Source organism: Myotis myotis, unplaced genomic scaffold, assembly GCF_014108235.1.
Source record: "Myotis myotis isolate mMyoMyo1 unplaced genomic scaffold, mMyoMyo1.p scaffold_m19_p_1, whole genome shotgun sequence".
Taxonomy (NCBI): Eukaryota; Metazoa; Chordata; class Mammalia; order Chiroptera; family Vespertilionidae; genus Myotis; species Myotis myotis.
Window position 1 is genome coordinate 167,702,356 of NW_023416313.1, and position 16,976 is coordinate 167,719,331.

At 36.8% G+C, this 16,976-nt stretch overlaps 1 protein-coding gene across 10 annotated transcripts in view; it reads right to left on the bottom strand.

Moving 5' to 3' along the window:
- Window positions 1-16,976, bottom strand: part of TRPM7 (transient receptor potential cation channel subfamily M member 7) — a 121,568-nt gene that overhangs the window by 10,282 nt on the left and 94,310 nt on the right. For 7 of the 10 annotated variants that reach the window (XM_036301331.1, XM_036301308.1, XM_036301323.1 and 4 more), the window contains 11 exons: window positions 16,053-16,114; window positions 12,476-12,535; window positions 10,998-11,094; window positions 9,666-9,736; window positions 7,821-7,855; window positions 5,571-5,596; window positions 2,543-2,593; window positions 2,396-2,461; window positions 1,591-1,874; window positions 1,391-1,473; window positions 1,023-1,228 (listed from right to left, as the gene is read on the bottom strand). In XM_036301331.1, the coding sequence (XP_036157224.1) occupies window positions 1,023-1,228; window positions 1,391-1,473; window positions 1,591-1,874; window positions 2,396-2,461; window positions 2,543-2,593; window positions 5,571-5,596; window positions 7,821-7,855; window positions 9,666-9,736; window positions 10,998-11,094; window positions 12,476-12,535; window positions 16,053-16,114 (1,041 nt within the window). The remainder of the gene's footprint in view (window positions 1-1,022; window positions 1,229-1,390; window positions 1,474-1,590; window positions 1,875-2,395; window positions 2,462-2,542; window positions 2,594-5,570; window positions 5,597-7,820; window positions 7,856-9,665; window positions 9,737-10,997; window positions 11,095-12,475; window positions 12,536-16,052; window positions 16,115-16,976) is intronic. The other 3 variants (XM_036301269.1, XM_036301280.1, XM_036301341.1) reach the window with 3 other exon arrangements.

The window sequence follows — 16,976 nt, forward strand, 5'->3', positions numbered from 1 at the left end:
AGTCAGGGCACATGCCTGGGATGGGGGTGGGATCCCCAGTAGGGGGCATGTAGGAGGCAGTCGATCAATGATTCTCTCTCATCATTGATGTTTCTACCTCTCTTTCCCTTTCCCTTCCTCTCTGAAATCAATATATATAAAACATAGCTATAATGTAAAACTATCATTCAGGCAGAGCTGGAAACTTGTTCAGTTTTACTTTCCTTTGACCCTGCCATGAAGCTGCACTTGACATTACATTGAGCAAACCTGCCCTCTCCAAGCCACGTTTTGTTTGTTTGTTTTTTAACATGCTGCTCCACTGGTCAAGTGCTGGAATATATTCCCTGCCATTTGAATCTGGGCTGGATCTAAGAGTTTCTGCTTTCTCTCTGGAAGAAAGCTGCTACCATGAAAGAAGCCTAGCTACCTGAAACTCTGATGCTATGAGAAAGCAAAATGAGCTATCACTTGCTGGAGGACTGACATATTCAGCTTTCACTGAACAGAGACCTCAGACATTTGACTCCAGTCAGGCTGGGCAAGCTAGTATCCAGTCATTCAAACCCTCCAAGGGAACAGCAGAGATAAGCAATCCCCACTATGCCCCATCCAAATTCCCCAACCAAAGAACTACAAGCAAATAAAATGATTGTTTTAAGCCACTAAAATTTAGGTAGTTTAGTTCACAGTAAGAGATAAAACATAACATCAGAAACAATAGAGATACTGTTAGTGTTTTAAAGAAACAGTCTCCATACTTTTAAAAGAATAAGGCTACACATGTAAGAGCAGAATAGGGTATTTTTGCTTATCAAAATATCTGTATTACCTAAATAACAATTAAGATAGGCATATACCACGATTCAGGCCTCTGATGGCTATATGCTATGGCTGTTATTGACTTGCTTTTAAAACAGATTCTACTGACCTAAGATTTTATCTACCTATAAATTAGTAGATTTCTGTACATTATTCATAACACAGGAATAGTTGAGAACCTACTGCACAATTTCACTTCAGTAATATTTCAATCGATTTACCTTGTAAATCAAGTACCAGCAATTCCCCTCTTGTATATTCGTAAGTCCAGTGGCTAAAGGCTAACATGATCTCTTCCAGTGTATTAGTTGGAATAATCTCATCACCGTTATTATTATTGTATTTTCTAAATTCTCCAGTCATACATTCTTCCACAGCAAACCACTGTCCTGCTGAATGGCAATACAGCAGGAAAACTTCAAGGAACCTTATGAAAAATAGTTACAGATATTACTAGCAGTTTTGTTAAAAAAGTTCTAATTGATCTTTAAAATAAACAAATAATTACAGATTCAACATCAATAATAAGGTGAAAAGAGAATGCTATCCACATAACATTTATATATCCCAGAAAAATTTAAAGACTTACCTCGGAGAGTATGGTATGGATTTGGGCTTCATTTGGTTGAAGGCAAAAGTGAGCTTTTGTGCTGCTCTCTGTTGCTGAATTTCCTACAGAACAGAAAAAACAAGCCCTTGTTCAACATTACCACTAAGATTTTATTTGGTTTATTATACTTCAGAAGTGAAAACATAATGCTCCACCATTATGCATTCAACAGCACTTACTCTGAGACAGAGATGTAGAACCGTATCCTCTTTGTAAATACTTGACCATGTGTTAACCACCTCAGGAAGAAAAGATTTGATAATATAAAGATGCCCTGATTTGAGGATATCATGCTCTGACCAGGTACACTGTACTTTGACAGCTCTCCGTAAACCTCCTCCCATCTCTTCTTTACTTAAAAACTCTATTTTGGCACAGAGGCCTAACTGTGACCAAGAAGACATGCTGTTATTCAATATGCTGGGCGAACTCTCTTCCAAGCGATACACTGTGACGGGCTCACCTGCAACATGAATGAATACATTTTCAGGTCAAATTATGACACTTTAAAAATGACAATGTAGAATAAAAACTGAAAGGTATCTGGTTAAGATAAAGTAAGGAATAAAAGAATGAGCTAAGTTGTAGTTTTATAAAGGGCAACAAACTTTTAGAAAGCGACCAGACTAGTATACACTTCTAAATTAAACTGTTAGACAAGAGGTTAGAAGTCTCTGTTCCACAAACCCCGTGATGTCAATTTATCTATGCTTTCATTACTAGACAATGAATTAAGAATTTATCTGAATTAGAGTTCACCACTGCTTCTGGATATACAAAAAACAGAAATTCAATACTTTTGATACTTTCTTTTTCTATAAACATACCTGACTCTTGTGGTAGTCATGCTAATTAAATTTATATGAAATCAACACTTCTTAATGTGATTCGTCTATTAACACCCATGTTCTATGTTGTAACTAAAAATCATATATTAACAGAGGACTAATTTTCCCTCTTTATTTCTTTACTTTTTGGATTTACCTCTTGGAGGCACAGGTGTAAATGGAATGCTCTGGGATAATCGCATCAAGTTATTTCTTTCCACAGCTGTATAAAAATGAGAGAGAGAAAAAATGAAATCCCTAAAAGCTAAAAACATGATTAAATGTTGTTTTTAATGTTACTGACCTGAGTAATAGTAATTTGTATCCATAACTGCCTTAAATGGAGAAGCAAGACCTACAATATCAAACAAATGAGACCCTTTTAAAGGTACTAATGCAGCATAAATTTTTGCTCAGACGGATATTCTCATACAATCATCCTAAGTTTCCTTTATGTAAACTCTCTCTTCACAAAAACATAAAAACAACGAAACATGTCCATCATGTGCCACATTACCCCATTGCACTATGTCAAGGTTAGTGGTAAGTGTGCACTCAGACACCGGGAAGAGAAAAAGCACATGCTTTACACTCTGCTGTCCTAAGTGCATGCTTCTATACCCCATGCTCAAAAAGAGAAGTATCTTTTAGTTTTGGACCTTTGGGGGCTGTGGCCTGTGGCCATGTAACTATTTTAGTGTGATGACCATGAAAAGATGAATTTCTGTATTGTGAAACATATGAAAAAAGCCCCTCCATCTCTAAATTTAGTTGAGGACTTTACTTTTTAATTGTGGTGAGAAAGATGGAAAATAAGTGGAATATGCTGTGTGTTAAGCTTCTAGAATATAAATGAAAAAATATCCTATTGTCTTGCAGAAGGAGGTTAGTCAAAAGTTTTAATGCTGTGTGATAAGCATATAGTATCTATACTAGGGGCCCAGTGCACAAATTCATGTACCTTGAAAGGAACTGTGGGCCGTGAGGCTGCAGTGGGCACAGGGAGGGTCTCGGCCCATTCTCCACGCCCTCACCCGGCCCCTCCCACTGCGGCCTCCCAGTCCCCTGTCTGTCAGCAGCCCCGCTTGCAGCTGTTGATGGTGCAGAGTGATTGTGGCCGGCACCAGCAGCAGGTGCAGGAAGGACCAGTGCTGGCAGCAGGTGCCAGCAGTGGCTGCTTCCCTGATCGCCCCTTGGGGGCAGGAGGGGTGGAGAAGCCCTCAGGGGCAATCAGGGCCAGCAGCAGCTGCTCATATCCATTAACGATGCAGAGCGATTGGGACCAGCGCCAGGCACCGGCAGTGGGTGCGAGCAGTGGTTCCGGCACCGGCTGCAAGTGCAAGCACCAGGCGGGACTGCGGCGCGTGGGAGCAAGAATTTTCAGTAACCACCAGAGGCTCACCCCAATGATAGCGACTGGCACCCCGCCTTGGTCTGGCACCCCTGCTCACCTGCTCCACCATCCCACTACTGCCAACACCTGCCATGCTCTGCGCTGTGCCGCCTGCTACAGACACCCACCATGTTCCACGTGCACCTCCTGGTGGTCAGTGCACATCATAGCGACCGGTTGTAAGGTTGTTCTGCTGTTCGGTCTATTTGCATATTAGCTTTTTATTATATAGGATATGTAAAAGCCCAGCGACCGGAATGGCAGAACAACCAGGACAACCGGTGGCTATGACGTGCACTGTGACACGTCTGATCTGGGTCCCAAGGCTCCTAACACCCCGATCAGGGGCGGGGCCAGCTGGCCAACCATCTACGCCTACCCCCCCCACCCAGGCCTGGCCCAATGGGCCCCCATCAGGGTGGATCAGTCCGACTCCACCCATGCACGAATTAGTGCACCGGGCCTCTAGTATATACATAACTACACACACACACAAAATAGGACTACAGAGGAGGGGGTACCAAACACCTCCTAGTTTAAGAATTTCAGGGCTGATATAAGAATGATCTATAAGGTTTTTTCAACATAACCTACCCAGAGCTCACTCCAAATTATTCTAATTCTGTAGGTATGTATCATCATACAAATGATTCCCTATATATAGTACTGGTTACATATAGTATTCGGATATGTAACCAAGATTGCAAATTAATGAGCAAGATGATAGGCATAGCTATGGGAGGTAAAGCTATAAAAGCAAGGAAAAAATTGTTAAGAGCCAAATATACTGTACTAAGAAAGGACACTGGGCTTTGTACAATGACAGTGAGGAAAATGTAAAGCAGAGGAATGACAAGACCAGATCTTTCAGAAGAATCATTTTGGTGACAGAATAGAAGATAGACTAGAAGGGAGGACAAACTGGCACAACCACTTTGGAAACCTATTTGACAGTAACTGCTAAATGTGAACATACTCATACCCTACTACCAGCAATTCTATACCAGGTATATTTCTCAAACAATATAAACAAGAATGCTCCTAACAACACTATTCATAACAGCCACATACTGGAAGCTACTGAAATGCCCATCAAATAATAGTATGGATAAGTAAATTCAGTATTTTCACACAAGGAAATTGTGTATAGTAGTGAGAATGCATAAATACCACTACACACAGCAATACTGATGAATTTCATAAAACATATGTTAGGAGGAAGCTAGACACAAGAATACATATTGTATGATTCAATTTATATACTACACACACACACACACACACACACACACACACACTCACACACTCACACTCATACAAACCCATCTATTGTGTTATTGGGGACAGAGGTTCTAACAAGAGGACACAGGAAGCTGGAATGTTGGCAATATTCTGTTTCGGGATCTGGGGGCTGATTACATGGATGTGCTCACTTAGTGAGAATTCACTGACATGGAGGCTTATCTGCACTCTTCTGTATACATATTATACACTTCAATGAAAGGTTTACTGGTAGAAGTGATGCAGTTCTAAACCGAAAGGAGGATGTATAGTGGAAGATAAATTCTAGACATATTTAGGAGGTAACTGCAACAGGACTTTGAGAGTGCAAGGTCAAGGGATCAAGAATAACTCCCACTCAGGTTTTAACTACCTAACTGAAACAGCATCATTCACTAACACGGAATAAAAGGAAAAGAGCAGGCTAAGCTGCAGGGAAGCAGGGGGTGGGTAGCAGTAGAGAGGTCATCATTCACATGGTGACTTCATGTGTTTGTGAAACATCTATATTGAAGAAAAACTAGCTGCGGGAAGAACTTTGTATTGCATTGGCTTTTTAAAACACAAAATCTAAAATTTTAGGATAATGTGGTACTTGCTATAATAAATCATATATGATCCTCACTTTTTTCATAATTAATCTACCACATGAACTCACCATTTAATGTTCCTTCTTCAGATGGTCTAAAGAAATACCAAAAAATATATTGTAAGTTATGTCAAAACTTTAGTTTTAGCTACCCATAATTTTTTACTTCATGAAATTATGATTTAATACGTTACTAAGGAATTCTGAGGCTGAGATTCACTTTTTTTAAATTTTAAAATGTTTTATTGATTTTTTAGAGAGAGGAAGGGAGAGGGATAGAGAGACAGAAACATTGATAAGAGAGAAACATCATCTATCGGGCTTCCTCCTGCATGCTCCCTACTGAGGATCAAGCCCAAAACCTGGGCATGTGTTCCAACTAGGAATCGAACCTATGACCTCTTAGTTTTTGGGTTGATGCTCAACCACTGAGCCACACTGGCTGAGCCAGATTCACTTTTGTTTAAATATTTGCCCTTTCCCTTAAGCCAATGCTAAATGCATACATGAATATGTAGCTATCCATATGTATATACTTTATCAACATGGACCTCCAATTTATGCCTATATAAATGTTATTAGTAATCTGATGTCAAACTGATAGTTCAATACTAATGATGCAATATTCCATGACATCTCTATTTGTGGAGACTCAATATAACAATGCCTTAAAATGACTGTAGGATTTTAAAAATAGTTCAATAGAATTGACGGGCAAAGAACTGAGAGGAAAGTAAATAGGTGTCATTTTGCAAAACTCAATGTTGAACAAAACTTTTTCAATACTGAATGTATTATTCATATCAATGTATGGAGGTACTAAGTGTGAAGGTTCTATTAATTCCATGATTTCAGTGCAAATTAGAGAAACAGGTGTAAATGAGAGTGAAATGGAAAAAGAAAAATGGGTTAGAGGTTTAGCTGTCCCATTATACAGCTCTGTGCCTTGCTAAGGACTGAAAGAACTAGACTAGAAAGGACCTCCGGAATAGAGGACCTTTGCAGTCTCTTTCTAGTTGTTACATTCTATCTGATCCTGATGTTTCCTGTTGATTTAATAACATAAACATTCTTTGTCTGCTGCCGATAAGCCACACTCTTCTCAGCATCCAAAGAATGCTGACCAGCTCCACCTTTCTGGGTACTTCTAAGGGTCAACATCTTTAAGACAATGTTCTCTTGTTAGCTAAATTAAAGCAATTCTGTCCTAGCCAGTATGGCTCAGTTGGTTGGAGCTTCGTCCCATTTATTAAACGGCTTTGGTTCAACTCCTAGTCAGGGCACATATGGAAGGCAAACTATCAATGTTCTTTTTCACATCTATGTTTCTCTCCCCCCCCCCCCCCCCGCCTTTGTAAAGTCAATAAGCATACCTTCAGGTGAGGATTAAAAATAAAAAATAAATCAACTTTACCTATTCTGTATTTTACTTTCTATGGTTTTGGCTATAAAAGATAGTATTCTCTGAGGAGGTCTGATATAGACAGGTTTTCCAAATGCCACTCAGGGCCAAGGTATCCAAAGAATTTCAACAAGTGCATATTCATGAGGCATCTGGTTTATTTCCTTCTGAATATATTTACATCTATTTCTGATGCACAAAAGGAAATGGGGAAAACACTGTGGAATAATCCCCATCAAATTGGCTTCCCTTCTCAAGTAGTCCATATCAGAGTGTAACCCTACCATACTTCTAGTATCAAATGGATGTCAAAAGCTTTTTTTAAAAGTTCTTTGGAATCCTAACATACTAATTCCCAAGCTGGAAACACAGAGATTCTCTTTTATTCTTTATCTTTAATCTATACTAAAAATTTTTACTTTCTGGGGATGATTACAGTCAGATTGCTGTTTGCTTCCAGCTTTCTAGTGGGCCCCGTGCAGGGAGGCTCTGTGTATTACTGCTCTAATTACCAAAGTGCTTTCCAAAACCGGTGTAAGGTTTGTTGCTTAGAATGAAGGGCAAAGTAATTATGCAAATGCAAAACTAAAGTGTAAAACTAGGTCTCTGAACAAATTTATTCAAGATAAAGTTGAAAACAAAACTAAATAATAAAATCATAATTGTATATTTATAAGGATGATTTTAGTAGTTGTAATTATAATCTGACTATAATTATAGTATAACTAGATACAATTATAAATTTAAATTAATACATTAACTCATAATACACGAGGTTCCCCAATCTCTTCTATGTTAAGACAGGAGATGCTAAAATAATTATTACCTGTTGATAAAGGAGTGTTACAGGGATGATGCAAAGAGAGAAAAAAAAAGACTATGATACTTGACAGGCTAATAAGAAAAGGCTTACTTACATTTCTCTGTCTGATGGTCTATCTTGTAACCAATCCTTTAGTCAAAAACAAACAAAAAAAAAGTTAAAGAAAAATATCTCTAGATTAATCAGAAATGCTTAGCACTGGTTTGTTTCCTATAGTATGTTTTAAGAATGAAGGGCTAAAAATAATAAATAATGCCATTCCACAAGGTGGAATAAAAAATTTCATGAGTGTTATATCCTATAACATATAGCCTAGATTTTGATAGCTATTTATTTTCTTTAAATATGCACCTGTTTCTATGACTTCAAAGGTAAGATGTGCCCCTTGCCAAAAGAAAAACACATCAAAGTGTTAAGAGAAAAATTAGCCTGACTTGTGTGGCTCAGTGGTTGAGTGTCAACCTATGAACCAGGAGGTCACCTTCAATTCCCAATCAGAGCACATGTCCAGGTTGTAGGGCTAGATCCCCCCTGGGGACGTGCAGGAGGCAGCCAATCAATGATTCTCCCTCTCCCTTCCTCTCTCTGAAATCAATAGCTTTTTTAAAAAAGAGAAAAATTAAAATACTGCAAATTGTTAACAAAGAAATCACTAGTAACATTTAGGCACTTTTCATTGAAGTCTTTTTCTGTGTGTATGTGTGCATGTGGTTTTCATTCTGTAGTTTTATAATGATATTTATAGCTGTGGATTTATTTTTACTTCCCCAGTTTGGGCTACACTTCCTGAATTCAAATCCTCATATATTTCAGCATTTTGAAAAAATTCTAAGCCATTTATAATCTATTCAAATTCTGTCTATTCTTTCAAGGCCAATTTAGAGGTATTTTCCGTATCTCTTTGTTTATTATATTTTCCATCTAAGTATAATTTTACAATACATTCTGGTCCAATTGAGCAATTCTCTGTTCTGCTGTGCCTAATCTATTATGCTCACCTCCAATGAGTTATTTATTTCTAGATTTTTTTCAAATTTGCCAGTCTTTTCGAGTAGTATTTTTTCTTTTTTTCATATTTGTAATACTTTCTTTTATGGCTTTAATTACTTTACTCATACTTTACAATCTGTAACCAATAATTCTGCTATCTTCAGTTGTTAGAGTTCTAATACTATCTGTTTTAAGTTGACTCCCAAGAGCTTTGTTGTTCCACTTATTTATTGCATTCATTGGTTGCTTCTTGTATGTGCTCTGACTGGAGGTCTACCCTGCAACCTTGGCATATCAGGACAATGCTCTAATCAACTGAGTTACCGGCCAGGGCTGACTCCCATGAACTTTGTAATTTGGCACTGTGAGGTCATTTTCAATGGAACTGGATTTGGGGCAATACTATGCAGCTTTAAGTTCAAGATGGATCCTTCCAGAAAAAGTAATTGTGACTGTGAAACTCTGATTATGAACCCCCTTTCCCCATTCAAGTAACTTTTTCAAATAACATGAATTTTAATAATATAATTTATCTCTGTATAGCAGAAAGTCAATAATGTTCTTGACAATCCAGGATCATAATTAAGAGCACTGATTTCTATACTTAACTACAAAGAAACAATTTTTCTGCTTTCTATCAGAGTCTGCTTTTAAAGAGGGTTTATAAAAACAAATTATTACCTCAATTGGCTGGGAATTACTTCATATAGTAAGTTTCAGTTCAAACAGAGGTTCCTACCTTTCTTTTTTTGAATAATTTTTTTTAAAGAATTCCTGGCTATTCACTACAGAAAGAAACTCTTTTCTAAAACTACCACAGAGATACCAGTTTTCTCAGTTAAAAATTCTTTAGAAAGCCAGATATCATCTAAAATAATCACCATCTTTTAGCTCTTCTCTAACAAATGTACATTTAAAAAGATGCATTGTTTAACTGAAATGTACAAACCGGTAGTAAAGCTGCTTTGGAGTCTACTTCGTGAGTTTCTTCTGTAGATGGCCTTCTACTGCTACTTTTCGCTTAAAGAAAATTGGAAAACAAAAGTTATACAACTCAATTTTTTTTTACAAAAAACAACTAACCAAACACAAAGTGTTTCTAGGCATAGTATAACATTCATAAGATAATTTATCCTTCCCTAAGCACTGCTGAACATCAGAATTACATGAGGCTCATGGGTTTCTTGTCAGGACATAAAAATTACTCAATTTATTTTTGTGAAAAGGCAACAGGAAACAAGAGTATGAAGAAAAAAATCTTGCTCTTCTTCCTCCTCTTTTCCCACATTTCTTATGTATCCTTTCAGGGATATTTTGGGTGTTTGGGTCTATGTATATGTTCCTTCCCCCCTCCCCTTCCTTTCATTTTTTTACATAAATGGTAGCATAATATACATTATATATCTAAGGAATTTTGTTTGCTGAATTTTAAAGCTTAACCTTGGAGAAGTGTGTATATCAGTACAGAGTTCTCACTAATCTTAATGCTATATAGAACTTCATACTATGGATACATAATTTATTTAACCAAACATCTTCAGATGAACATTTGATCTGATTTCAATATCTTGTCTATAACAAACAATGTTGTAATTAGTAATCTTGTAAATGTATCACTTCATTGTAATGGCAAAAACAGAACATTTCATCTTTCCTCCTGATTTAAGATGCCACATTTGTCATACCTATTTTGTTGATTCTAAATAAACTAGAAATAAGCCTATTTTTTTAAAATGTCAAGATGTTAAGTTATAAATTAACTTAGAATTTACCACTTAATGATACAATAAATGAAAACCTCTGAATAAATGGTGAACAGAAATCTTCTAACAAAATTTATATTCTAAGGGGAAAAAGACCAGACTGAAATATATTAGAAGACTACGGGCAAAACTTTTGCAAGATGATGAAACTGACAGAATACCTTGAAGAAATTCAGTCAAATAGCAGAGAATCTCATGTTCATCTAAACAGAATTATGATTTATATAACTGATAGAATTTTTTATAAATTACTGTACAGATAAAAATTTCTCTCTCATCGATGTTTCTATATTTCTATCCCTCTCCCTCCCTCTCTCTAAAATCAATAAAAACATTTAAAAAAGTATTAGAATGTTAGGATTATGTGTTTTATTCAAGGTTACAGCAACACGTATGTACCAGAATCTTCACTTCTTGACTCATGAAACATTCATTACTCATATGTGCAACATACATAAAATACACTTAAAGCTTAAATGTGTATGCTTGGTAACATAATTCAGAGTCAAAACACTTACCTTGTTCTGAATGAAGAGGAATAGAAGTTTGGTGACACTCAGTAAATCCAGCATGAGAACTCAGGTGTTTCAAAATGTTTTCAGAAGGAATATCATTCTGAATATTGTACATACACACAATTTAAAAACAATTAAAATAAATTTCAAATAATTGTCCTAAGTAGATCTATTTAGTGTATTATAAATTACAATTATTTTCTTCAATGTTAATATAAAAAAACTGCATCAAAATACCCCATCTGCTATTGTTGCTCCTATTTTATACTAACAGTAATAGTGATAATAATGATTTGGAGGGTAAAGGAGGGGAAGGGTAATTTCTTTTGGGGTATTTTGGTAGCATTCTTATTAATTGCTATGAGCTATTTATATAACAAAGATCTATCTGACCATTACTTGTAAAATTTCTATTTTTTTCCTAAATTACTTTGACTTATCTATGCTTTACATTTTTAAGTACTTAAATCTCTTTACATCCTTCCCTTAATATTTTCTATTCTTTATATGCTTAGAAAACTGCCCTGGTTTTACTAACTTAGTATTTCTATTTTCTAAAGTTTTATATAATTTTTTATAAAATTAAGTTTTTTATAATTTGAATTTTTACATTTAAATTTGGAATTCATCTGAGCTTATAAAGTGATATGAGAAGATAAACAGACTTTTACACATTTCTACCCAATTGACCAATTTGTATTCATTGACAATACATTCCGTCTCATCAGTTTCTAACCCAATCCTCCTTATTAAATTCTTATTTGTAGAAGGATTATTTTGGAATCAAAAAAATGTTTCTCTAAATATTCATGTTTCAACTGTTTTACCTGCATATTTTGGTATTCAATAGCTAATTCTTCTTTACCGATTTATTTTTCCAGAGAAAGTAATGAATTGCAGTAAAGTAATATGGTGAAGATCTGACACCTTCACATTGTTTCTCTTTTCATCTACAAACAGTTCACACTATGATGAAACTTTAAAAGTACTTTCTTTGATAAATACGCTATGCTGCAATGACATATTAGTTTTATAGAACCATCAATGATAGAAACTCTAATGTGGGATTGATGAGTGTGTTTCAAGGTATTTGTAAAAATCTATAACTTAATAGAAAAATTTTTGTTTATGTTCATTTTTCTGTGAAGAGGGTCTATAGTTTTGAGATGGGTATATAACCCACAAATGTTCAAGAACTCAGTAGCTATATTTTGAATTATAGTTTACCCCTGCCGCCCTCGTCGCCCCATGCAGCCTGCTGTTCAGTCGTTTGGTCGCCCCTCACTAACCCCTCTCACGGCATGGTCACCCCACGTAGCCTGCTGTTAGATCATCCGCCCTGTTGTTTCGGTCGTGAAAGCCCCTGGCTTTTTACATATTAAGATGTTAAGTCCACTGAACTTATACCTACTTCTTCCATCTTAAGGAATAGGTATATTTTTAATTGACTTTGACTCCCACATATACTAAAGAGAATATACCTGATATTTAGGCAGCTCCGAATACTCCAGAATTGTATTTCTTCTATCATTCTGCTGGTCCTATTTGAGATAAGAAATATAAACTTACAGGCCAATATGAAAACAAAAAGAACCCTATGTAATCATTCCATCTCAATTTGCATATAACCACCAATTAAATCTCAAGTTAACAAAATCTAGTTAACAGACATTAAACTAAGTTATTTATTTTGGAGAAACCAAGATGGAAGCATAGGTAAACACCAGAAATTGCTGCCTCACACAACCACTTCAAAAATACAACTAAAAGACAAAACGGACATCATCCAGAACCACAGGAAGGCTGGCTGAGTGGAAATTCTACAACTAGAAGGAAAGAGAAAAGCACACTGAGACTCAGAGGAGGTGCAGAGGTATGGAGGCGCACGCGGAAAGGGCTGGCAACCGAGGACACGGCGGACATGGAAAGGGCTGGCAACTGAGGACATGGTTGTCTTTTTCAATCGGGAGGGAGTCTCAAGCTCCCGACTGCTCTGAACTCCAGTTCCAGGCGAGTCTCTGGGGACCCAGACTCATACGGGAGAAACTGGACTGTCTGGCATCAGTCGGAACTCGAGGGTGGCTTTCTCTCAGAGGTGCTTGCAGCGATTACCGGGACACTGAGAAGCGGGGCCTCTTAGGGTAGGACTGAGGAGCAGCCATAGCTACTTGCTCTGCCCTGTTGATCCCTGAGACCCCGCCCCACCCAAGCTGTGGCAGAGGCTTTTGCATATGAAAGGCCTAGCCCTTTGCAATCTGAAAATTACCTAACAAACAGCAGCTGGGTCAGAGAAACCCCAAACTTCCAAAAGAAGGCCCAAGGCCCCACAGCGCTTGCATTGCTTTACAACTGGGCTCCTGCTGGGTAGCCTCAGCAGAGGCTAAATTAGCACCTCCTTAGAGATCCAAGAGCCAGTGTACCCAGTGGTCAAAGTGGGACCATCCAGATTACAACTCCTCAGATCCAGAAGGGACACACTCAGGGGGCAGACTCAGTGAGCACCAAAGCCCCACTGAAGCAAGTCTTGCCCCAGAAGGGTGTCTCCAGCACAGAAGTTCTCCCACTGCAGACACAGCTGATTCTCACTGCCAATTGGCCTGGAGGTCAATTCCTCCCAGTGATACCTACAACAGTCAAGGCTTAACTACAACAAGACTGTGCACAAAGCCCTCAAAGGGGTGCACCAAGAGTGTCCACCTCCGGTAATTGGGCAAGCTGAGCCACTGGGCCCTATAGGACACCTAGCACAGAAAGCCACCCTATCAACACAGGGAAGCATAAAAAATGCGGAGACAAAGAAACAGGTCACAAATGACAGAAATGGAGGAAAGCAAACTACTGGATATAGAGTTCAAAACCACACGTTTACGGTTTTTCAAGAATGTTCTAGAAACCACCAATAAATTTAGTGAGACCCTAAAGAAATCTAGTGAGACCCTCGAGGTTATGAAAAAGGACCAACTAGAAATTAAGCATACACTGACTGAAATAAAGAATATTATACAGAGTTCCAACAGCAGACTAGAGGATCACAAGAATCAAGTCAAAGATTTGAAATACGAAGAAGCAAAAACAACCAACCAGAAAACAAAAAGAAACAGAATCCAAAAATATGAAGATAGTGTAAGGAGCCTCTGGGACAACTTCAAGCGTACCAACATCTGAATTATGGGGGTGCCAGAAGAAGAGAGAGAGCAAGACATTGAAAACCTATTTGAAGAAATAATGACAGAAAACTTCCCCTACCTGGTGAAAGAAACAGACTTACAAGTCCAGGAAGTGCAAAGAACCCCAAACAAAAGGAATCCAAAGAAGACCACACCAAGACACATCATAATTAAAATGCCAAGAGCAAAAGACAAAGAGAGAATCTTAAAAGCAGCAAGAGAAAAACAGTCAGTTACCTACAAGGGAGTACCCATACGACTGTCAGCTGATTTCTCAACAGAAACTATGCAGGCCAGAAGAGAGTGGCAAGAAATATTCAAAGTGAAGAATACGAAGAATCTACAACCAAGATTACTTTACCCAGCAAAGCTATCATTCAGAATTGAAGGTCAGATAAAGAGCTTCACAGATAAGAAAAAGCTAAAGGAGTTCATCACCATCAAACCAGTATTATATGAAATGCTGAAAGGTATCATTTAAAAAGAGGAAGAAGAAGAAAAAGGTAAAGATACAAATTATGAACAACAAATACACATCTATCAACAAGTGAATCTAAAAATCAAGTGAATAAATAATCTGATGAACAGAATAAACTGGTGAATATAAGAGAATCAGGGGCATAGAAAGGGAGTGGACTGACAACTCTCGGGGGGAAAGTGGTGTGGGGGGTGCGGGAAGAAACTGGAAAAAATCGTACACCTATGGATGAGGACAGGGGGGGGGGGGCGGGTTAGGGCAGAGGGTGGGGTGGGAACTGGGTGGAAGGGAGCTATGGGGGGAAAAAAGAGGAACAACTGTAATAATCTGAACAATAAAGACTTAATTAAAAAAAAATAAATAAAAAAATAATCTAAGTTATTTATTTTAGTACAATACTTCAATCAGAATGTTATTAAATATACAAATGTTATTATTTAGATCATTAAAATGCATTTGAATCTTTCTTTTATATGCAGGACAATAAGTGATATGTTCTGACAGTAATTATACAATTAACTATGGACATCTGAGGAATAATCACTCCTAGAAACTGGCTATGGATTTGTTTTTCATTATATTTGTCACTTGATTATTTTCACAACTTCCGTTCTTTAAAGAAAGGAGAAGCTTAATACTTCTCTAGTCGTTTTTTTAACCAGTTAACTGCCATGACATTTTGAATTTAATTAAAAAAGATCTGCTGCTTGCGTCTATAGATGCTTATGGTGTACAAATGGTTAAAATACGTCTTCTTTTTTTTAATTGACCTTAGAGAGAGAGGAAGGGAGAGGGATAGAGAGATACAAATAGAGAAATATGATTGATTGGTTGCCTCCTATACACCACCTACTGGGGATTGAGCCCCCAACCTGGACATGTGCCCTGACCAGGTATTGAACCTCGATGTGATTCATGGCTTGACGCTCAACCTCTGAGCTACACCAGCTGGACCTCTAGTCTTCTTAATTTCCTTCCTGTAACTACGTTATAACCTCTAAGACTCTAAATAGTTATGGTTAATTTATGAAAGCAACAAAAACTAATTTTCTGCCAGGAAACACAACTTTTTTGCCAGTTGTTCTCTATATTTTAAAACTTATTTAAGAAACATTTATTGTATATTGTAGTTATGGGCATATCTAGCTCCTTATCGCTAGACTACAGGTTCCTTGAGAGCCAGGTTTATGTTCTCATAATCTTCTGAGCATGGGAAAGAGTTGAAGTTTGTACATTTTTGCATATTTGGTAATTGTTTCTTTTTTCAAATTATGCTTAGCTTCAAATATTTGGAATCATCATGTTGATGATGGTCTCTGCTAAATCTGTATCTTTACTAAAAAAATGTTTTATTCTATTTTGAACAAAACCCCAAAATAAAATTGAGCTATGTTGTTATAAAAATTTACTTACGAATATTTCTTCCTTATTTGAGGTTTCTTTAACCCTCTGTAAATCCATGCTATCTCTGTGTCCTTAAAGAGAGAAAAAAGATTACAACAAAAATTTGTTTTTTTCTTATCTATCCAAATGGTGTTATCGACTTAAGTCTATATTAACAAGTGATTTGTGTTGTTTTTAAGTAGTTTTGATGGCTTTAGCAGTTTGCTGTAGCTCTTTTGATAAATATTAAAAATAGCTGTCAAGAAGCTAGAGAAGATGAGTAGCTTAGTTTAGAATAACAGCAAAAGCCAAAGGCCTCCTACAAATACGCTAACATGTGACAGGAAGTGAACTGCTTGAAATATAAAAGGAAAAAGGGGAACAAACACTTTTATTATTTTTTATCATTTTTACTATTAATAAAAAGTAAAAGTATTATATGTAATATATATTACATATACATATTATAGATAAATACATCATACACATATATAATATATATTATATATACATATTATATAAACACATATCATATACATAGGTATATAAATCTCCATCCTATCAGCAATACAGTATTAACAAAAAAGACTAAAATGTGTTTTTAAAATATGAATTGGGATAAATTTCATGTCAGATTTTATGTATGTTTCTGTACAACCACTGAGAACTCCATGTAGCTAGCAGTAGAAACCAGTATGCTCAATACCTAGATAACTTAAAGAGTTGGCCTTAATTTGCATATTCTACATGGATGTAACATATTCTCTGAACTATTTCTATACATGTTCCATGACTTGGTAAATTTCTAGTCCTGGAAGGCTCAAGCAAGTGTTAAAAACAAAGTGACAAAGCCACTTAATGGAAAAATTCAAACCTAAAGAGACAGACTCATTCATACCTTAAAACAGTGGTTCTCAACCTTCCTAATGCCGCGACCCTTTAATACAGTTCCTC